The sequence below is a fragment of the Micromesistius poutassou genome (genome assembly GCF_964030765.1).
Source record: "Micromesistius poutassou genome assembly, chromosome: 11".
Classification (NCBI taxonomy): domain Eukaryota; kingdom Metazoa; phylum Chordata; class Actinopteri; order Gadiformes; family Gadidae; genus Micromesistius; species Micromesistius poutassou.
The window spans coordinates 7,102,673-7,127,748 of NC_140281.1; the positions used below are offsets into that span (position 1 = coordinate 7,102,673).

Consider the following 25,076-nt stretch of genomic DNA (forward strand, 5'->3'; position numbering starts at 1 on the left):
GCTCAGTGCCCTAAATGTAAAGGTTAAGGACAGGGGAGGACAGAATAACATAAAACAAAGATAGAGCCAAGACAAAAGGAGAGTAATCCAGAAGATGAGAGAAGAGAAGATAGACAAGAGAAGAGCAGAAATCCAAACAGGGGCCCTGAGGTTTGGAGGGGTACTGACGGAGAGGAAGGAGAGGTCTCGGTGCTGCTGGATGTAGGTGATCTCCAGGTTCTCCAGGACCACCGTACAGTTGGTGTACACCCTGACCAGGTTGTCATAGTGATCGTCGTACGTCCCGAGCAGTGACAATTGATTGCTGGTTCCCTTGCAAACTGTCAAAAGAGAAATAGATGGACAGACAGACAGTCAGCTGATTTTACTTGTTAGTAATTGACCATAGGTTTAAAGAAAGGGTAATAATTATCTTGCCAATAATAATGAAATAAGCGTGGCTACTTTACTCAAGATTGTGTTTGTGAAACATGTAAACTACCTCAAGCCAGTGATGGTTGACAATTTCATATATTCACACATTCATGTAGTGTTTATCCATTAGCTGTACCTCTAAATTTAGCTAGTTTATGAATGGACACCACTAATTCTACTACTGGCTCATATTTTCTGATGTGACACACAAATTCCCCATCTAGGATAAATAAAATCTTATCTTAAAATGCAGCACCTCAAGACTGAAGGAAAAAAAAGGTCTGGGTTGTGTTGAAAATAACACAGCACAAAGTGCTGAGAGCAGCTTCCATCCTAGCAGGTACTAGGAACTGAAAACGTCTGACATCACTGGAGGAGAACAGTGGAACACACAGTCGTCTCAATCCGTCTCTCAACAACCACACCCTAGGTTTACACACCCTAGGTTTACACAGCCGTGCTGCCGTTTTCTTAGAAGAGGATTATGATAAATACGGATATACCACAGAACTTTGGAAGGCCATTAGCACAAATAAAGTCTTAGGAATGTTGCATTAAAATTATAGTTTTGCTTGTTAACTTGTAATATTTGGACTTGTGTACGCAACACAAATTGACACGTTTACGTGACTTTTCTGGTTGTGGCCAATGAGGGACCTTGAATCAAGGCAGTCATACATATTCATGATGAGGTTCTCTCAATGATGTCGAACAACAACGCAAAGGAGCACCATGTCCATCAGTTTGTGATGCGGGCGTCTACGCACTTGTTTCAAGCACCTAGGTATACCATAAAGTAAATGATGTGAATTAAATTTAAAGCAGAGTTGTGGTTTAGAAGAAGCCAATTTAAACTTTCAGTGGAGGACGGTGAAGTTTAAAGAAACTTGTGAGCTGCAGAACTTTCTGTCTTCTGTAACCGCACATTTATAGGGAATGTTTTAGACTTGCAACGGACGATAAGAAAACTTTCCAAGTAGCTTCGTCAAGGAAAGATACATTGCTAACGTTATGCTGTAATGTGTACAACAACCAAATTCGACACAGAAAAATAGATTGTGTTAACTCGACATTTCTATGACGTTATTTGCCCTAATGGCCTTCAATAGAGAACTGTTCAATACTTGATTGTGATTGGTCAATAACGTGACACCACTGACTTTTAACAGTTCCAAATGTTGAAAACAATTATCGACCAGATGTTTGCTACATCAAAACAATCTATATGCCAGCAGAAAAATATTTCAAATATTTTTCAGTTGATGAATTTGCTAAAAAAAGATATATCTTGAATGTAGTTGAATGTAGTTGTTGTAGTTGTGTTGTAGTTGTTACTGTGGAACAAGCAGAACAAACGACTTTTGCTGCTTTGTTGTGGTTTGTTCAATGCTGCTTAACATAAAATTAAATAAACATCAAGTCTGTTGATGTGACCCCCCCCCCCCCACACACACACACACACACACACACACACACACACACACATGCACCCCCCCACACACACACACACACACACGCTCACTCACACACATGCCCCCCCCCCCCACACACACACACTCACTCACACACATGCACCCCCCCCCCCCCCCCCACACACACACACACACACATAGAAACACTCAAACCAACAGCCCCAGGCATGCCTTTGTCCTTGCTGCAATTGGCTTCCTTAATGAGCTCTAAACTGATACTTCTCCCTGGTTTCCACCCCCATGTATGGTATACTGTATATGTTCTTGTTTTTATGTTTTATTGTTGTCCGATGTATATATACTGCTTGTTTTGGGGTCATTGTTGCCGTTGTTAGGTATTGTTTTTGCTATCAATATTACATGCTGCAAAACAAAAACATACTCTACTAATATACTCTCTGGATATCAGACCGGTTAGTTCATAGTCAGCTAACTCCTCCTTCATGCTTGTATGGAGCTCTCTGCTCTGTTTGTATTCTAGACTGATGGATAACCCACCGTGATGTCACCGGGGTGTCATAGTAACAACACAGCTGTAGCCTCCAGTTGCTGACTGAGTCAATGGCGTTTTTCGAGGACAGACCCTCGGTGTGGATTCTCAACTCCTTTTTTTTATGTACATGTTTTTTTATGTTCTTTCTTTTCTCATGACTCATGACTTCTCATTGCACTTTATCACTTACAAGAGCACACATACACATATGATACAAATATGCACATGCACAGACACACCAGGAAACAACGGCTGTAAACATAAACCTCTGTAGGTAAGCAAGTAAGCAAGTACAAGCAAGTACTTCGCTGCACTCTCGAGATTGTTTCAGAACAGCTGATTTATTTTTTGAGGAATGAGTTCACTTAATCTCAGATAGGGTTATTATCGTTAACGAAAACTAACAACCCCCCAAAAAATGTAGTTACTAAATCAAAAAACAAAGAATTACACTCCTCTCTAGCTGCATCCCTCTATCTCCATGATCAGGACACAAAGACAACAATGAGATGTGCAAAAATGAAATTATCCCAGGATAAGATAAAACAGTATTAGTAGCGGCTTTCACATATGACCTCCGTCTTTTCTCCGCATTTGTGGAGCAGGAGGTTCGACCGTGAGGGTCATTCACACTTATTCACACTTGATGCCCGATATGCGGAGATCGGTGTCAGTAGAATCTCCGGCTGCTTAAGGGGGGCGGGCTTGCCCCCCCCCCCCCCTTAAGCTTACGTAGGGTCGCAAGAGGCGGGATCGGGTTTGTTTTGGTTTGACCGCAGACAGCATGCAGGCAGAACGGGCAGAACTCATGTTAAATGTTGCTGCAGCGATGCATATATTCCGTTGCATCCACAACACCATCATCAATCGATGAAAGATTGGAGCATGAGTTACAGACAAATAGAAGAAACGACGAACAAGAAAGGCGTTGCGAACGACTGCGTTACCGGAGGAAGAGAGCGTCTTTTTTGGCTTCATTTCACATCAAACAAACACTGGGACAAATGTAGTTTATTTCTGTGTTTAACTGAGAAAACAGGGAGTGGAAGGACGGGACCATATAATGTTCAGCTAACTGTTGTAAATAATAATTGTTACGAGAGTAGCGCATGTGTGTGCGCGAGAATGGCAGTGTGCGTGTGCGTGTGTGTGTGTGTGTGTGTGTGTGTGTGTGTGTGTGTGTGTGTGTGTGTGTGTGTGTGTGTGTGTGTGTGTGAGTGAGTGGACGAGCGAGGAGAGCAAGCGGTAGCGTGTGTCAGTTTAGTGAGGTAATGAACGAGTCCGGTTGTGTCTGTGCAAACGTGTAGGCCCTACTGTAAAGTTAGTGAAACTAAGGCCCTGTCCACACGAATACGCGGCTTCACCGAATCCGATCTTTTTCTTAATCGTTTTCAAAAAAAATCTCCGTAAACACGGCATCGTTTTCAGAAATATCTGCGTCCACACGCACCCAGTGAAAACGATGCGTTTATTTTTTTTAACAATGCGTCGTGCACACTTCCAGGCCACTTTATGACGACGTCCATAAATCTGTATTTATAATCACAGACTGCCTGCACATTAAGGGAATGCTTTCCTTTTCGGTTAATGTAGTCCATGGAGTTGGAGGGTGGCTGTTTGATCTCGATGTGCGTCCCGTCAACTGCTCCCAAACACTGCGGCATGCCATGAGCACGGCGGAACCCTGAAACCAGGTCATCTGCTTCGGGCTCCGTACAAGGCAGCTTAACGTACTTTGGGCCCAGGTGGATAGCAATGGCTTTGCACGTCTGTCTAACAATAACAGACACAGCCTGTCGCGACACACCAAATGCGTTAGCTGTTTTCCGTAGCCTCCCCTCGTCGCTTAAATAGTACAGAGTTATTGCAACTCGTTTCAGCGGCTCAATCGATACCCTCATGTTCGTTGTTTGAGCTTCGATATACGGACAGAGTTCTTCGGTCAGGGCGACGAGAGAAGCCCTGGACATGCGGAAATTCTCCCTCCACTCATTATCCACAACCATACCAGCAACAAACTTGTCCCACCAGCTGCTAGTTCGTCCAGGTCTTGTCCAAAACTTTCTCCTGGTGGCCCTTCTGGTTACTCTGCGAGGTGGATCCAAGAGCGTGTGGCGTATGTTGTTCTCCATGGCCTTTTGTTGCTCGTCGCAGTAATATAGAAGCTGAAGGTTTTGCTGTAACAGCCCTAATAGACTGAGTAGTTTCTGTAGTACGAGCACAAGCATGTAGTCCGCCATTGCTGTTGTTGTTGTTATGATGCGTCTCGTTGCGGCGGCTGAGGTTAAAGGTTAGAGAGGCGGGGCTATGACGTCATCGTTTCAGAAAAAACCCGTTTTGGCCGTCCAGACGGATGCGCTGGGGCGGCGTTTTCAAATTTTCCCACTCTGGGACCCGTTTTCAAAAAATACCGTTTTCACCCCCTGAAAACGCCGGATCCGTGTGGACGCGAGGCCAATCCGATAAAGTATTTATCCGGATTCGAAAAAAACGGCTTCGTGTGGACAGGGCCTAAGAATAAAGTACACAGCCTGTCAATAATCGGTGGCCGCTTCATTCCGACCATATTCAAACCTATAAGCAGGCCCACTGCCGGTCAAAGTGAAGGGTGTTATTCCCGAGAGAATCGACGGGAGAATCTGGGAGCCGACAGCAGGAAAGGTGTAACATAATAACAATAATAAAAATATTTTTTAAACCATTCAGCGAACAAAGGCAATAGGCTGATTATCGATTAGGGTGCCACTCAATGACATGCAAACGTAGACCGAAGCGTCATCAACACGCCCACTAACGTGTGGGCGTGTGAAAAGTGTGAAATGCCGACATCCTACTGCTCATTCACATATAAGGTAATTAGCATTTCCTGCGGAGAACATACTACCTCGGGGGTAGTATTTTTTCAGGAGGTCCAACGTCAGGATAGTTCATTCACATATACGGCACATCCGTAGAATAGACGGATGCACGTCCATATGTGAAAGCAGCTAGTGAGGATTTCAACTGGGCATTAAATAATGCAGTCAGGTATAGGGTTAGAGTTACAATCGTGTGGCACTGTGACACACACAGTCACACACACACACACACACACACACACACACACACAAACACACACACACACACACACACTCACGTGCACGCACACGCACAAAATGCACACACAAGTGGACACACACACACATGCATCGTCATCCGGTCCCTTACACACATTACTGCCTCTAGTTTTATTCATCCTTCCTCTTCCTCCTCCTCCCCTATGGGGGTTCCTCTTTCCTCTCTCTCTCTGCCACTTCTGTATTTCCACATCCAGCCGTCTATCTCTGCTTAAGCCAATGCTGGACATCTGTCTGTATTTTTTTCCTGTTTCTAAACACACACATACAGGCATTCACACACACACACACACACACACACACACACACACACACACAGACAAACACACACACGCACACACACACAGACACAGACACCCACACACACACACACCCACACACACACACACAAGGGGGGTAACGGTTACCGGTGTAACGGTAAACCCGGATAAAAATGTTGTCAATAACAATTACCGTTTTAATTTCTAATTAAATTATTATCTTGTGGATAACCGCGCCCGCGGTGTGGAAACCGTGTGCTTAAATCCTTCCCAGCGCTTCATCCGAGTTTCCTGAAGTTGCCGTGCAGGCGCACTGTGTAGCCGACAACATGATGTTTTTAACTTTCTTGAAGTTGGAATCACGACGGAAGGAGGAGACGACAGCACTGAAGACATCATTACTATACTACACGTGAACACTCCAAAAATAAACAAGATAACACAGTTCAGTGGACAATCAGCCTGGGCTCCGCTCAAGCCTGATGTGCGGGGAAATTAACCAGATCTCAGATCTCTCTGTCTTAAGTAGTAGTAGTCGCCGTCATCGTAGTAATATTCATACACAAGAGTCAAAGTACAAAACAACTCCCGCTATCGGTTGTAGCCGGGCGCTGAGTTGGGGGAAGGCGGAGGAGAGGAGGAGGAGGCGGTCGCTGTCACGTGATCTGCGGAGATCAGGATCAAGTGTCGGCGGGAAACGGAGAGCGAGTAATTGTTTACATATTGTTCTTTATGTCTTGAATGTTTGGATTAAACCTGCACTACTGTAAATGTTCCTGACAAATAAGCTGTTTACATGCTGAACCCTTGTTCCTTTGATGTTAAAAGCCGTTACATCCCTCTCGCGGTCCTTTTGTATGGCACGCCCACCTTCCCAGTGGGATCTCCCAGCTTTCTTGCGGCATTGATGCATTGAGGCACGCCTCCTTTTCTAGTGGGATATCAAGCTCTCACTGGTGGTTCCGATCAGTGCCCCGAGTCGCGAAAGATCGTGACGCTTGACGAACGAAGATGGCTGCGCCCGTAGTTAATAAAGTTGAGATGTATTTTCTTTCTCTTTCTCTTTCTCTGTTCCACGTTGGTGTCTTTAATGTCGATGTACACTGCTCTTACACACTTGATTACATTGCTGCTTTAATCCAGTCACCAATGTATGCATTGCACGGTCTTGCTGTGCGTGCAATACAATGTAAAGTTTTGTTTTCAAGCTGGTTTGCTAAAGAGCCTAATGTTGCTAACAACAATGACTAGCCTGCTACTACTGCTGCCACCTCCAGGCGTCCATTATTCTCCCACTCGTCACACACAAAGGACTACTGGAACACCTTTAAGGTGGGAAGAGCCAGGACGTTACGTCACGTTCTCGTTGCGCAGGTCGGCGTACCAGCATAAAAGGCCAAAAGGATCGCACCATTAAGAACAGGAATTTTCTGGAATGCATTTTCTTTATGGAACACTGCACATGATACATGTGTATGTATGTATGTGTGTGTGTGTGTGTGTGTGTGTGTGTGTGTGTGTGTTTGTGAATGCTCAGATGTTTTAACCAAATGAAGCAAGTTCTGCTAAGAACTTTTACTAATTACTCGTTTAGTAGACACTCCCAGAGCAGCGTACAGTAATTTTATATCCACATTATGATGGTCTGGTATGTTGGTCAAGGGTCACCTGCACAGAATAGCCTGCGGGAATCCTGAGAGCCTTCTTCCAATGGAGACCACCATTGCAAAAACGTATATATATACTGTATTTTGAACATTTAAAAAAAACAACTGCTGGACAAAATGTTATCCGTTTGTATGATTCATCAAGATCCTACTTGGAAAAAGAAGGCAAGGCTGTGACGTGACCCTGTTGTTCTTTTTGTCGTGGCAATTCTCTGAGATGGCGGAAATGCCTTCGACAACTGGAACAATGATTTTATTGATAGATTGATAGCTTCATGATCAACAATGATGTCAAGTGACGTTGGGGGGACAGGGTTAAAGGTTAAGCCCATTTCTCACGTTGATTTGTAACATTTAATCTAATAAAACAGCACAACATGAATACTTTTATCTCCACACAAGCATCATAAGGACTAGCATAATTGTAGAAAACAATAAGCAAATAATCTAATAGTTTGCGTACGGCTCCCTGTGTCAAATATATGAAGGGAAGCAAGCAAACAAACCAGCAACCAATGCAAACTGACAGTGTCCCATTAGAGAACATGGTCATTTAACATTACTTGTGAAACTCATGAAATGAAAATCTTTCAAATAACTCACACACACACAGAAACACACATACACACACAGAAACACACACACACACACACACACACACACACACACACACACACAGAAACACATACATGGCCATCATAACACCAATTTATTTTTAATGAAAAAGACCAATGGCCCGCCCTGAGAATAATTCCATGTCCTTTTATGTAAGATCAACACACCTGTGTGGAAGCACCTGCAGAAAGCCAACTCAGTCTAATGGAATCAGAACATTTACACACAAATATGATCACAAATATGAACAGACAATGCACACTTGTACATCACACACAACCACATAGACGACACAGTTGGACGCAGGCACACACACAGGCACACACAGATGAAAGCATGCACGCACACACAAGCACGCCCACACATACAAACCAGCACGCCTGCCTGCACACAAACACACACACACACACACACACACTTGTGTGTGTACAGACACACACACACACACACACACACACACACACACACACACACACACACTGTGCTGTAATGGTTCTTTGATTAAACATTTCATGCACACCCATTCATGCATACATATTTAGCTAAAAAGAGAGCTGTCTCAGGCGCAAGACAAAAAGCCAAAGGTACATAGAGGGAAATACACACGTTGAAATGCCACACACAAACACAGATACACACACACTCATGCAAACATCACATGTTCCCGCCAAATTCAGTAAGAAACTGCAAGATTTCCACGGCCAGAGAGAAAAAAGCATAGGAGAAAGAGACAAAGAGATAGGCAGAGATGTGTTAAACATGCACAGTACTACACACACACACACACACACACACACAAAGTCATAGTGACATGGTTCCAGCTCTCAGGGTCAGTGTTGTTGATTCTTACAATTCTTCATTCTTACAATTCTCCCCCCTCTCTCCAGCTTTGAAGCTCTTCCTGATGTGTCTCTGTCCATCTCTCCCTCTTTGTCACTCATCTTTCACTCTGCATTTCCTGCTAAGAGTCATGGCCTCAGATTTAGTGGTTCTGATCCTCATCCCAGCCGCTTCACACTCGGCTGCCAGCCGATCCAGTGAGTGCTGATGGTCATAGGCCGATAATGCCATCAGGACCACATCATCTGCAAAGAGCAGTGTTGAGATCCTCAGATCACCAAACTGCAACCCCTCCCCACCACGACTACGCCTCGATATCCTGGCCATGAATATCACAAACAGGATTGGTGACAAAGAGCAGCCCTGGTGGAGGCCAACACCCACCAGGAACGGAACTGACTGGCTGCCGAGAACGCGGACATAGCTCTCGCTTTGGGAGTACAGAGATTGGATGGCCCTGAGGAGTGACCCCCTTACCCCGTACTCCCACAGCACCTCCCACAGTTTCTCCCAGGGGACCCGGTCATATGCCTTCTCCAAATCCACAAAACACATGTAGACCGGATGGGCATACTCCCAGGCCCCCTCCAGGATCCTTGCGAGAGTGAAGAGCTGATCCGTAGTTCCACGTCCAGGGCGGAAACCGCATTGTTCCTCTTCAATCTGAGGTTCGACAATCGGCCGATCCATCCTTTCCAGCACCTTAGAGTAGACTTTCCCAGGGAGGCTGAGAACTGTGATACCTCGGTAATTGGCACACACTCTCTGGTCCCCCTTTTTGAACAGGGGAACCACCACCCCGGTTTGCCACTCCTTTGGCACTGTACCAGACTCCCACGCAATGTTGAATAGGCGTGTCAACCATGACAGCCCCTCAACACCCAGAGCTTTTAGCATTTCTGGCTGGATCTCATCAATCCCTGGGGCTTTGCCACTGCAGAGATGTTTAACTACCTCAGTGACTTCCACCAGGGAAATTGACGACAAACCACCATCAACCTCAAGCTCTGCCTCAATCATAGAGGGCGTGTTAGTCGGATTCAGGAGTTCCTCAAACTGTTCCTTCCAACTTTCGACTACCTCCTCAGTCGAGGTCAACAGAGTCCCACCCTTACTGTACACAGCTTGGATGTTTCCCCGTTTCCCCTTTCTGAGGTGTGAGATGGTCTTCCAGAAACACTTTGGTGCCGACCGAAAGTCCTTCTCCATGTCCTCTCCGAACTTCTCCCACACCCGCTGCTTAGCCTCCGACACGGCAGCGGCTGCAGCCCTTCGGGCCCGCCGGTACCCTGCAACTGCGTCAGAAGTTGTCCGGGATAACATACCCCGGAAGGCCTCCTTCTTCAGTCGGACGGCTTCCCTGACCACCGGTGTCCACCACGGTGTCCAAGGGTTACCGGCCCTTGAGGAACCTAAGACCCTGAGGCCACAGCTCACCGCCGCAGCTTCAGCAATGGAGGCTTTGAACACCGCCCACTCCGGCTCAATGCCCCCAACCTCCACAGGGATGCTAGAAAAGCTCCGAGGTGTGAGTTGAAGATCTCTAGGACGGGGGCCTCCTCCAGATGTTCCCAATTCACCCACACTACCCGTTTGGGCTTACCAGGTCTGTCCAGAATCTTCCCCCATTCCCTGATCCAACTCACCACCAGATGGTGGTCGGTTGACAGTTCCACTCCTCTCTTCACCCGAGTGTCCAAAACATAAGGCCTCAGATAAGCTGACACGATCACGAAATCAATCATCGATCTTCGGCCTACGGTACTCTGGTATCAGGTACACTTATGAGCACCCTTATGTTCAAACATGGTGTTCGTTATGGACAATCCATGACTAGCACAGAAGTCCAGTAACAAACGACCACTGGGGTTTAGATCAGGGAGGCCGTTCCTCCCCACCACGCCTCTCCAGGTGTCTCCGTCGTTGCCAACGTGGGCGTTGAAGTCTCCCAGCAGAACTACGGAGTCCCCTACCGGAGCCCCATACAGGACTCCATTCAGGGTCTCCAAGAAGGCCGAGTACTCTGAACTGCTGTTCGGTGCATACGCACAAACAGAGTGGGGGGAAAGAGTTTTCCCCCCCACCACCCTTAGGTGTAGGGAGGAGACCCTCTCGTCCACCGGGGTAAACTCCAACACCGCGGCGCTCAGCCGGGGATTTATGAGTATCCCCACACCCGCCCGGCGCCTCACGCCCTGGGCAACTCCAGAGAAGAATAGAGTCCAACCCCTATCCAGGAGTACGGTACCAGAGCTGAGACTGTGCGTAGAGGTAAGCCCCACCAGATCTAACTGGTAGCGCTCCACCTCCCTCACAAGCTCTGGTTCCTTTCCCCACAGTGAGGTGACGTTCCAAGTCCCCAGAGCCAGCTTCTGCCGCTCGGGTCTGGTCCGTCGGGACCCCTGACTTTCACTGCCACCCATGTGGCAGCGCACCCGACCCCAGCGGGTCTCCCTGCAGGTGGTGGGCCCACAGGACGAAGAGGGGGGGGTTCCACGTAGCTTTTTCGGGCTGTGCCCGGCCGGGCTCCGTGGCAAACCCGGCCACCAGGCGCTCGCCGGCGAGCCCTCTGTCTGGGCCTGGCTCCAGACGGGGGCCCCGGGCTTCCTCTCTCCTCCTCTATTCCGTTTGTTCATGGGGTCTTTGTGAAGCATTCTTAGTCTGGCCCCTCACCTGAGACGACTCTGCCATGGGGGACCCTACCAGGAGCACAAGGCTCCAGACAACACAGCCCTCAGGTTCACAGGGACACGCAGTTTTCTCCACCACGATAAGGTGACGGTTCCAGGAGAGGCTCCAGGAGAGACGGTTCCATGTATCCTTGCTCACTAATTTTTCTCATAGAAATTACAGAAAAGAGACAGACAAAGGCTCACACACACTGACAGACAAACATGATAAATGGCAGACCAACAGATAGGTAGCCATACAGAAAGACAAGGCAAATAGACAGAATTACTGATAGACAGACAGGCAGGCAAATAACATAAATAGACTGAAAGAATAACTGACGGACAGACAGGGATGTTGGGGGACAGATAAGAGGCCTCTGAGAGGCAGAGATGACAGCTATTCCGATGAGTGGAGGATGGATAGGGCCAGGGGGCAGGATCAATGGGATGTGATGCAATGCGTTATTAAATCAACTTCCAACCACTTAATAGCTCTACCGCATCGCTCACCATGGCAACCGACACAACACAACCAAACCCATTAACCATGTGTGTGTGTGTGTGTGTGTGTGTGTGTGTGTGTGTGTGTGTGTGTGTGTGGTGTATGCTTGAAGGATGACCTTCATCCCAGATTGAACACACTCACCTTTATACACACATGCCTATACACAAACACACACACACACACACACACACACAAACACACTTACACACACACACACACACATGCTAGTACACACATACCTCAACACACGCACACACCTAAACAAAGACACCTAAACACACAAACTGATCAGTGTAATTCACATGAGGCATTTAGTAGTTATGCAACATGATCTACAGGTACAGGAACCGGAAGTCACTCACTATATCCTGTCTTTCAAGATTGCACAACATCTCAGAGTTTGAATTATCACCTGCTCCCACGTTCAAACACCACAAAAACACACACACACACACACATACACATAGGAATGTGGTTAGGTATGGATCTTAAAGTAGGGTGACTAGACGTCCCGGTTTCACTGCAGTCCCGATTGGGTTGCGTGTCCCGAGTCCCGGCAAAAGCCTGTGCTCTTATTATAGCCCAATCACTACCTAAAAACCACATAGAAAGATTAAAGCATCCAGCATATGATTTCAACAATGTGTGAGGGCAGACGCAACAGGGATGATCGCACAGTGGAATGCTGCGTGTTTTAATTCATGCACAGTGGCATGCAGGGCTCGTTCACCCAGTGGACGAGCGCTGGGCGGAGATGTTCGCGCATTTCAGAAGAAGGGAGATTCCGTACAAAAATATATGTCTAATTTGTCATTTTTCCGTGTGTCTGCCTAGCACAAATGCTCCCATTGAGCGGATCTTTTTGATAATGAACAATACTTGGACTGACGAGAGTAACCGCATGACCATTCCCACCTTAAAGGCGTTGCTTGTTACATGGGCCAAATTTGATGACAGCTGTCCGCAATTCCACAGCAGCATGATGTCAGCAAACAAGTCGATTTTGGAGCAAATTTACTCCTCAAACAATATGTGTAGGCTAATTTGAAGAGCGTTTGTCTCTGTGTTTAGGTCATGTTTTTGGAGCTCTATGAGGTTGACGTCACACACACACACACACACACACACACACACACACACACACACACACACACTATGCTTTGTTTAAAAACTTTCTGAAGCTTCAGGCTCATTCATAAAAATATAGAAATATAGTCCCACACAAAACTCATTCAATGTCTTCTAATATTTTCTCATAGATGTGTAAATAGGCCTACCAAAAACATGCATGCATTTTTTCCCCATTAGTCTTTGTTGTGAGCAGTAGACCTATAGGACAGTGATGATGATTTGCCTTAATATCAGAAAAATACCCATAGGACAAATAGCAATGGTTAGCATGTAACAACGCCTTTAAGTTTGGAACGGTCATGCGGTTACTCTCGTCAGTCCAAGTATTGTTCATTATGGAAAAGATCCGCTCAACGGTAACATTTGTGCCAGGCAGACACATGGCAAACTGACAAATTAGACATACATTTTAGTACGGATTCTCCCTGCTTCTGAAATGCGCGAACATCTCCGCCCAGCGCTCGTCCGCTGGTTATCCATCAGCATTCCACTCTGCGACCATCCCTGTTGCGTTAATGATAGTTAATGATCGGGCTATAATAAGACCACGTTGGCTATGTAATCGCTGACAACAGGGGACATTTCATAGTGGATGGTGAAAACCGGGACATTTAAGCGTCCTGACAGGCTTTTGTTGGGACTCGGGACACCATTGGTGGCTGTACAATGAAAATTGTCTAGCAATTTCACCAAGCAAATATCAAGAAATAGGTTGCAGTTAGTCTTTCGACTCACTTGCAAAATCTGCGATGAGACTGAAGAAAAAGAGTGCTCCGGCAACATTTTATAGTTCAAAATCGCTGTCAATCAAACGGCGACTCAGTCTTTCGACAGACCCTCCAATCATCACACAGAAGCCAAACGTCCAGGCCAGCCCACTCACATTCACCCCCTGAAATGCTGAGCGTCCGTGGGAGGGACATAATCGCAGCATTTATCCAATGACCGCGACTTTGGACACACTAAAAAAAGCTGTTCTATGCAGCCCCATTGAAGTGGATGGACGCTGAGCTTCAACAGGCAAATGCACTGTGACGCTACGGGAATGTATGAGAAGGAATTTCAGTCAGTCGACCACCGGCTGATTCTGAACTAACTCGTCTTTGAGATGGACGTGTTCTAACGCATTTTTAGTCAATGAAATGTTAACACAACAGTATATATTTGACCATTTAATTTTTGAATTTATGGGAAGCTTCCCTTGCAGTCTTAGAGAAATCGCCACTGGTCAGCAACTCAAAATCAGCACTGTCCCCGCTAAGCCGGGATGTCTGGTCACCTTAGCTGAACGACATCATAATAACATGAAAACAGGTTAACATGCTAACACATTATCACAAGAGTGCCGAACGTCATCACAAGACTCACGAGACATTTTTGTAACATTATCATCATTGTGTCATTTTTATGATGTAAATTGATGGAGCAAAAGAAGTATGGGCTCCAAATATCGGCTCAAGAAAATCGGTAGCGGCGTATCGGTCATCGGCTAAGACTGATGAAAAAAAAACGTATATTGGCCTTAAAAAATTCATATCGGTCGATCCCTAATCGGCATGTTAATTAACATGCTGACACTAACATGTTAACACGTTAGCTTGCTAACACGTTTACATGTAACCACTGTAGTGGCTAACGAGTTGACATGCTAACACTCTGGTGGCTCATATCTGCGACTGGCTGAAACTGTGACATGCTCACACATCAGCGGCCTATCCTTGAGCGGTGAAGGCCTCCATCCCCTCCTTGACGGCCGCCTTCTGCAGGCTGTTACGTGTCCATCGCCTTTAGCTGGGATCCAGCGGCCCACTTCCCCACCCTGATTCACATTCCTACAAGCTCTCACACACACACACACACACACACACACACACACACACACACACACACACACACACACACACACACACACACACACACACACACACACACACACACACACACACACACACACACACACACTGGGAGCTGACCCGTGCAATCACAGCCCTACAACGGCCCAGTGGAGGGACGGGGGGTTTGTAATGCGGTGGTAGTGGTGTCCCCGTCCCGACCCACCCCAGAGGGAGGACACCTTTGATACTATGATCCTATGATACTCTGTTCTTTTGAGTTATGTTTTGATTAAAACATGTTTGCGGTCCCTCTGGGGAAAAGTTTGTTTCATTGTTCAATGAAAATCATGTCTGTCCGGCTCATTGGCAACACACTCGCAGATCCACTACGCCCCAGAGCTCTTGTAAAATAGAGGCTTAAAAGCTTCACTAAGGACCTCATTAAAATTGTTACTTTTGAATGATGAGCTTTTGGCAAACAAAATATTATTTGAAACGTGGGAACTTTGATTAAGTCAAAGGTACTGACGTAACCAATATAACATTCACATTGTTAGTTGTATATCACATTAAGGGTTAGCCTAACCCTAACCCATCTTAAAGATTGCATGTCTGGCATATTTATCAGTCACATGCCGAAGATGACATGGAGAGGAATGGATCAGTCAGCCTACATCAGCAAAAAAACATGGCCATCATTATCACAAAGAAACATAAATGCAGGCAGAACTGGAGCGAAAGAGAGAGAAGAGGAAAAAAGCAACATTGAAGAAAGGAAGAGATGAAGTAGGGTGGAAGAGAAAAGAGAGAGAAAGAGGAAGACATATGAAAGAAAAGAAAAAAACATATAGAGGGGGAGAGAAAGAGAGAGAGATAGACCTTTAATTGATCCAACAAAACCATTCTAAGACCCTGATCACACTGAACACGTTTTAGCTTGGGCTGCTATTTTGTAATTGTAATCAATGGGAACCAAGCCTTTTACTCTCTGATTTTGCCTTGCTGAGCAGCTTGCTTTTCTTTTTTTCACACAGCAGAAGACTACAGTGTGATGGGTAGCTCACAAGGGTGCGGGCCAATGGAGGAACCGCCCAAATCTTCCCAGCGTTCCATGGTGGAGGTGTGGGCTGGGGGTCAACAAAGTGATGACAATGACTGCAAAGATAACATCAACCCACCCTCTATAAATCTGGGAAGTAAAGGCAAACTAAATTTTGAGCTGAGCTTTGGGCCATCCCAAGATCTGTGGGAGGATCATTCATCTATCTTCATATGTAGATCAAAGAGGAAAGGAATTCAGGTAGAGTCGGTGGAGAATTGTCTCACGTACATTTATATATTATATTATATATTAAGGATGAGAGAGACCCTCTTTCTCGGCAAGAGAAGGGCAAGGCAAGGAGGGCCATTTATAAAAATAAACATCAAACTAGACATCCCAATTAAGATCTGGCTAAAAACCTTAGCCTCAGGGATAGAAGCCACTGCGCTCTACGGATGAGAGGTCTGGAGCCCACTCACTAACCAAGATTTTATATCCCATTTTAAATGGGACAAACAAAAAAATTAAACTCTACATGCATTAAACTCTACATTCTGCAAATCATTACTAAAAGTCTAAAGAAAAACACAAAATAATGCATGCAGAGAAGAATTAGGACGATATCTAAATCTAATCGTTATTAAAATTCAGAAGAGAGCACTAACATTTTATAACCACCTTAAGGAAAGTGACAGCAACACACTCCACAACAAGGCTCTCACCCACAGAGAGTTTCACCCAGAAAAGTGTCCCCTTAGCCAGCTTGTCCTGGGACTCAACACACAACAACCAACACACCACAACCACCACATCAGGCAAAACTAAATAATAATAATAATAATAATAATAATAATAATAATAATAATAATAATAACAAAATAATAATAACAATAATAATAAAGAGACCTTTGGGGATAGGGCCTTTTGCGTGCCCGCCCCCACTCTGTGGAATCAGCTCCCCCCCCACATCCTCTGTGCCCCTTCCGTGGAGACTTTCAAAAAGTACACGAAAGCACACCTTTTCTCTGAGGCCTATGGCCTCTAACTCACGACCCCACCCAGCGCCTTGCACATTTGCACTCTCACTCACTCGCCTACACACACACCCTCACCCTCGCTATATAAACTCAATTTATTATTATTATTATTATTATTATTATATTATTATTAACACACAACAACCACCACATCAGGCTAAACTAAATTATAAGAAAACAAAAGGAAAACTATTTGGCACATTGGACACTCGGATGCATCATCCAACACATGTGTCTGTCCAACCCAGGCCATGTCCATTGGTTTCCAAAGGTAATTACACTTAGTAATTACTCTGAGTAATTACTCTCAACCTGTTTAACTCAGTTGTGTTCCTGAATCTGTGCATGCTCTGCTGGACTGCATGGCAACACACCAACAGCAAACAGTCTCTGGTCTGAAGGTCAAATCCAAATCAATGGAGTCAAACATTGAGTGCAAGATGGACTTTTGTGTGTGTGGTAAATGACCTTGCCTTCGGGCAAGTTTACATTGTGACAACTATTTGTATTTGCTAATGCTCCCGTGTGCCGTTTGAAGTGGGGCTGGGGGACGCGACATTTAAATGCTTTTAAAGTCAATATAGATCTTCATTTATTTTCCTCTTTTCATGCTCCACTCTGGCCTTTGGTAGTTCAGAATACAAGCTAAATGAACGGTTGGCTTCTTCAATTCTGCCCCACTCTAAGATTGAATTCTGAAATGTGAGCCACATTTTTCTTATTTACCAGCATTATTTGAGACAAGATTAAGATAAGGATGCAGGGGTGAGAGAAACAGAGACAGAGAGAGAGTAAAATGGCTAGCCAGAGAATTATAAATGCACGTGCATGCACTGATGCACGTGCAAACATACATGCACGGTCACACAGACACACGCAGGCATCAACATTCACAATCAGACAGACACTGAACAGGAGGAGGAGACAGACAGACACAGTGTGTTAATGTGGAATGACAAGACTAGACGTAATAAGGGACACAGTGGCCTTGTTTGACACACACACACACACACACACAGTGCAACACACACACACACACACACACACATACACCGCAACACACACACACACACACACACACACACACACACACACACAGACACACACATCAACGCACACAAAAAACACACACACACACACACACACACACACACACACACACACACACACACACACACACACACTACATACAAAACCCAGCCAAATGACTAAGCGTTGTTTAAGCAGACTGGGCTTGGCACAATAGAATCCATCTGTAACTGCCTCCCCTGCCCAGGTTCAGAGATGATACCATTAGGACCACATAACTACTGCTTCAACATCACTGAACTCCTCCATTTAGAGAATGCAGGAATGCGTGTATGTGCATGTGTGTGTGTGGGTATGTGTGTTTCTAAAGGTGTATGTGTGTGTGTGTGTGTGTGTGTGTGTGTGTGTGTGTGTGTGTGTGTGGGTATGTGTGTTTCTAAAGGTGCATGTGTGTGTGTGTGTGTGTGTGTGTCTGTGATCTGTGTATATATGTGTATATATATATGAGTGTGTTTTTGTGCTTGATTGTGTGTGTGTGTGTGTGTGTGTGTGTGTGTGTGTGTGTGTGTGTGTGTGTGTGTGTGTGTGTGCGTGTGTGAATTCAATTCTGTGCTTTCAGAGATCATTGGAGCAAGAGTGTACATGTCAGCACCTGAGAATAACTGAGAAAAACAAAAGCAGCACCGCCCACATGTGACGAGCACATCCAGTCTGTCACGCTTCTGCATTAAAAGAACAAACTCACACATAAAGATACAAACTCCATGGCTGCAATTGTCATATTCAAATAAACACAGTATGGTAATTTCCTTCCTTTTCCCTGATATGAAGGAAATAATTCCTACAATAAGTGTGGTTTTGGCTCAATCTGCTCAAACATGTCGTGCTACTTACCACCTGAGCCAACAGCAGCTCCTTCAGAAGCTGAGCTGGTTGAACCACACTCACAATCATGCGGTTATAATTCACTAGTTATACTTATATATAATTCACTATTTAAACATGACAGGGGAATACATTTGGACCAGTACAAGGGTATTTGACACATTACTTCCTCAAAGCCGTTTTGACACAGCTTTTAGTTACATAAATGTCTTGTGTATTTAATATTTTACCTTCTGAAACTTTTACGCAGAATTGTTTTGTTTTATGTTAATGATTGTCCTTTAACTGTCTATGTACGTCTAGCCTAGGACTATAAATTATCTTTATTGTGTATGAAGTATGAAGAGTGCACCATGGTGGACTTAAGTAGGGTAAGCAAAGGAGAAAGTAGTTGTGGGATTTAAACAATGGGATTTTTGGCAAGTGGTATACAGACCTCTTGCCAACATGTAAAAAACGTTTGTGTTACTACGGCAAACGTGACATTCGGTACCTGACAGGCACTCAATGTTTATGGCGTTTGTCAACCGATCTGTTTAGAAAACTCTAATGTATAACGTTCAGACAGTTATCTGTTTACAGCATACAGACATAGTCTGAAAGAAGAATGGTGTGTTATTCACTCTTGTAACACAGAAGCATTAACTGACTTAAAAACATCAAAGGGGTAGTGGCTGTTGTGAAACCCACAGACCCCCCCCCCACCCCCCCAAACACACAAACAAATTTCAGGGTCAAGTCCCAGTTAATATCAGCCCCGTAATCCCGTTTTAAACAGCACAGTGTAAAATCCCTCTTTTACATTAGCAACATTCCACACATTCTGATTGAGATCCCTTGGGCACAAACACAGTAGCATGCTGTCAGGTACTGAACGACTGTACTGCCATACTCTGGCTTAGTCTCACAAATCACACTGTAGATCAATATCTCGAGTCAGTCTGATGGCAGATAACGTCCCATCTGGGTGAACAGGGAGTTTCACTTTCTTTCGCTTAGTTTCATTAATGGTGCAGGAGGCCGAGGCATGTCAACGTTCTGTTTGCGAACACACTCGGCCAGCAGCAAACTGTAAAAATGTGTCGGTAAACACTTATGGCCCTTATCCATTACACTTACTGGTCATGCTCGACTCGTCAGACACTTAGTTGTGTCTTTGACTGATGACGCACTTGTCCTGAGTCAATGACACAACAACACTCACACTTGTATTGCCTATTTCGTTTTATATTATAGCCTACCATTACAAATATTTTTTTGAGACACATTTAATATATTTGGGTTGTTTCAGACTGACGGAACACGTACAACGATATCCACGATGATTCATTCAGTTTGACGTTCAATATTCCCCCATATTTGCTTTCTAAACCAAATAACTAATTAAGAGGATGGCTCAGAAATATCTCTGAGTGCCTCACGATGCCTCACAATTGATAAATAAAACAAATAATAAAGTATCAAGCTGTTCAGCCATACTCTTCTTCTCGTATGATCATGTGTCTCATACACAAGAACGTATTTGTATAGGTCTATAGTCCTACAATTAGAGAGACAACTTCTCGCTCCAAACAGCACTCATGGCTGACGTCACCGCAGCCCACTTGGAGACGGGTCGGGCGCGCTTTCGCCCGCGCCGCACAACTCGCCGTGTTAAACTGGTAGTGGAAAAACGCCATCATTAAAATCTTCTGAAAGCTTCTTCCACCAGCACAGAGTTTTCTTCGGTAGAATATCTCTAACTGAAACCGGATACAAGGTGTAACTCCGCCCCTTTGGGTTTTTGGTTTCCGCCCAGTCAGTGGGGCGGTCTCCCCTCAGAAGTTCTGCTGTAAAACATTAGGACTGCAGGATCCCAGGTTAACTGTGGTTAAACATCCCAGCATACTTTAAATGATAAATGCCCAATGATAGACAAAAATAAAAGAGCACCACAAATAATAATAAAGCCACCACAAAACCAAACCACAGACAGAGCCAAAGAGAGACAGAAATCTTCCACCAGGTATTGCTTGTTTGCTAATAGCTAGCAGCTGATTTGGACACAACCAGTCCTGACTAGCGGGATAATTATCCTGAAATACCTGCTTGTTTTTCTGACCGGCCCGGACTGCGTAACTGTCTGTCTGACTGGTTGTCTGTCTGCTTGCTTTCTATGTGGCCTGTGTGCGTGAGTGCATATCTGTCAATTGTTGAAGGTCTAACACAATAACCACAAAATAATGGCTATTCCACTCTCTCTCTCTCTCTCTCTCTCTCTCTCTCTCTCTCTCTCTCTCTGTCTTCTCTTTGTCTGTCTCTCTAACACACACACACGCACGCGCACGCACACGCACACACACACACACACACACACACACACACACACACACACACACATACACGCAAACAAACACACACACACACACACACACACACACGACAAGAGACGCAAATTATTTTAGGTTGACAATACAACCTAGAGAATAAAAAACGGATCATCTGTTTTCACTTAAATCTGACCACACACACGCACCTCCTTTTCTTATTAACTCTGACGTGAACAATTGGACAGTTGGTGTCTACGATAGAGAATCACAGTCTCAGCATGTTTTGCTTTGGCGTTGCAATAGTTCAATTCAATTCAATTCAATTGTATTTGTATAGCCCTTAATCACCGGTACAGTGTCAAAGGGTCTTAACAGGCCATATATTTATGATTAGTATATGCTACAAGTGAACCTCCTAAGATGGCGCAATTTGATTGGTTCGCTAGCTCGGGATACTGGGCAATATCCCATGATTGAGATCTCAAACTCGGGATATTGTTTTCATCGCAAAATGTCGGTCGAAACGGTCTTCTCGTCACGCTAAAAACAAAAACAAATAGACCGCTAATAAAAACAAATAAATACCGGCAAAAAGTGTTATCTTGTTTATGTTTGGAGTGTTCACTTGTAGTATATAGCCTACTAAAACAATTATTCACTTAGGCCTAATTGTTAAATATTCACTAACTCATTCAAATATTTGAGGAAACAACATAACTTTTCTTGATTTGAAACTTAATTTAACATACACTTTGCATTTTATTTAATAAGAAATAACTGATGTGAGAAAATTTAGAGTTTGTTTTGAAACTGTGTATTAGCCTACACGACGCATTTACATAACATTACATTGATATAACTATAAGTAATAAGTAGGCTATTATGCTCATTGCCTTGTAGGCAAGTGCTTCTGGTGCATTTCTCAGATCTCCTGTTAAAGTATTCTTGATAGGTAAAAAGCAGCTCATCTAGAAGGTACAGCTGTACAGCGACTCGAAAAACAAAATGCCAAATTGTTATCATTAGCCTACTCTTTACTCCTCCAAAACCAGCAGTGGGTCAAATGAGGGCCGATATGGACTCACTTGATTGCGGACGGTTGTGTAATCCAATAGGCCTACTAATGCAATATGGAAAGTTTGCCATGTAGCCCTATGATGGCGCAAAGAGAGCATGAGAACATGCTCAGAAGTGTGAAAAGTCTGCTTGACTTCTTAAAGAATTACAGCGAAATGTTAATTAACACTTATTCATATGCTACCCTGTCCGTGAGAATACCTGAAGAAGACCGATCAAACCGTTTGGTGCAGTTTAAGGCCACTAATACTTCTTATTTTATGCAATGACAAGAGGTGACACGCGAATATTACCTTTTTCCTTGACTGTCAAACTGCCGGAGATCCCCACCAACACAGCGAGGAGTGTCAGCCCGTTTCCAACAAGTCGCATTTTATTTCCCTTACAAAACTATTTAAAGTAAGACGCATTAAAATTGCCTCTCCATAGTCACACGTGGAACAGCGGAATATGCTGTATAATCAGCTTAGAAGATACAGTGAACCGATGCGTTAAAAAGTATGTGTTCCCGCAGGTTGGGAAACAAGAGTAGTCGTTAATCGCAGTACACTGCGTCGATCGACTCTGTTGCTCTCCTCCTCTCCTCCCCTTCGCCAGCAGAGGAACGCGTAGCCTACGTCACTAGAGTGCCTGGGGCAGGTTCACACACCTACCTAGCAGTATATAACCACTCAGACCAATATAGACTTTTATATGTATATTTTATATATATATTGAACTTAACTTTCATGTTGTTAATCATTTTGTCTAAACAAGATGAAGGGGAGAGACCATACGAATAGTAGGACCTTATTACTTCTACAAATAATAATGAAAATAGGCTACTACTACTACTACTACTACTACTATTACTATTAGTACCACTACAACTTCAAATAATAATGATAATAATAATATTAATAATAATAATAATAATAATAATAATAATAATAATAATAATAATAATAATAATGTAAAGATGTTCAAACAATAACACAAAAACCTAAACTAGTGAAATAAATCGTAGATATGTCTGTCCATAGATTATCCTTTAGAACACACTAGAATACACTATACATGCATGCACAGTTACACATACACAAATGCAGAGACAGACGGACAGACAGACAGACAGATAGAAAATGGATAGATAGATATACCATTTACCATTGCAAACTGCCTTTTTTTCAACAAGTTTCAACACATGCAGTCAGCCCAGTGAAGTCACTCCCTCGCCAACAAATATCAACGCACACATGTATTCAATATCAGTTAAAATAACTGAACTCAAAATGTACAACTCACTTGACTGAACAATCAGATTAGCAATAACCAATGGCCCATGTTCTAGGGTTACAACCCTGAATCAGGCTTAATCAGGGATGGGCCAAACAAACAGTGCACCGTCAATCTGTTTGATTTTCTAGTGTCTCTCTATGAAAACAAACATTAATCTTTGAGGAGGATTTGTTCTGCAGATCCAACAGGACACGACTAGTTGACTGTGGCTTCTCCTATACACCTCAATACTTGAGCTATGAATGGCTGAATACAATAAGTAAATACAGCAATGTCTGAATACTAGAGCTAAGGTCTGAATACTATAACTAAGGTCTGAATACTATAACTAAGGTCTGAATACTAGAACTAAGGTCCTCTGAATACTAGAATTAAGGTCTGAATAAGGTCTGAGTACTAGAGGGTCTGAATACTAGAACTAAGGCCCTCTGAATACTAAAACTAAGGTCTGAATACTAGAACTAAGGTCTGAATACTAGAACTAAGGTCTGAATATTAGAACTAAGGTCTGAATATTAGAACTAAGGGCTGCATACTAGAACTAACGTCTGAGTACAACTAAGGTCTGAGTACTAGTCAAGTCAAGTGAAGTTTATTTTTAGAGCCCTTTAAAACAACAGCAGTTGACCAAAGTGCTGTACAAATCAACTATCTAGATATAAACATGCAAATAACATAAAAACAATTTAAAGCACAAAAAAAGGACAGACAAAAATAAAACTTATATGGAGTTAAATGCAAGAGAAAAGAAATGAGTTTTTAGGAGGGATTTGAAAATGGGCACTGAAGGGGCTGGCCTAACATGAAGAGGGAGTTTTTTCCACAGTCTGGGGCCAACGACTGAAGAATCCAGATCACCCCTGCTCTTAAGTCTTGACGGAGGGATGGTGAGTAGTAATTGGTCATTTGACCTCAGTGACCTCAGGGAGCGTATTTTGTTAGGAGGTCAAAAAATGTAATGTGGAGCCAGTCCTTTCAGAGATTTAAAAACAAATGACAGAATTTTAAAATCAATCCTTAAACGAACAGGGAGCCAGTGGAGAGACGCAAGTACGGGAGTAATGTGCTCCCACTTGCGTGTTCTTGTTAAAAGACATGCAATTGCAATAGTCAAGGTGGGAAAAATAAAAGCATGTATTGCACCTAAGTCTATGCTAAATAATACTAGAAAAACCACTAAAAATACTAGAACTGAAGCCTGATTACTATTACTTGATTTATTAGAATATAAAATGTGAAAAATTGATATATTTTGTTCAGCTTTACCATGTTCCCCTCCACAGCTTAATAAGGCATCATCTTATCTTATCTTACCATGTCAGTTGGTGTTCAAACATGAACAGCGTTACTCACTGAACAAATCAAAGCTATAGTCTAAATGCATCAGAAGTTGAACTAT

At 43.9% G+C, this 25,076-nt stretch overlaps 1 protein-coding gene across 2 annotated transcripts in view; it reads right to left on the bottom strand.

Moving 5' to 3' along the window:
• The window catches only part of LOC311355537 (melanoma receptor tyrosine-protein kinase-like), a 47,925-nt gene extending 24,973 nt beyond the window's left edge, over positions 1 to 22,952 (bottom strand). For both annotated transcript variants that reach the window (XM_084475295.1, XM_084475296.1), the window contains exons 1-2: positions 22,693 to 22,952; positions 169 to 320 (exon numbers count right to left, since the gene is read on the bottom strand). In XM_084475295.1, the coding sequence (XP_084331421.1) occupies positions 169 to 320; positions 22,693 to 22,771 (231 nt within the window). In that variant the 5' untranslated portion in view covers positions 22,772 to 22,952. The remainder of the gene's footprint in view (positions 1 to 168; positions 321 to 22,692) is intronic.
• Between the last annotated feature and the right edge of the window lie 2,124 nt (positions 22,953 to 25,076).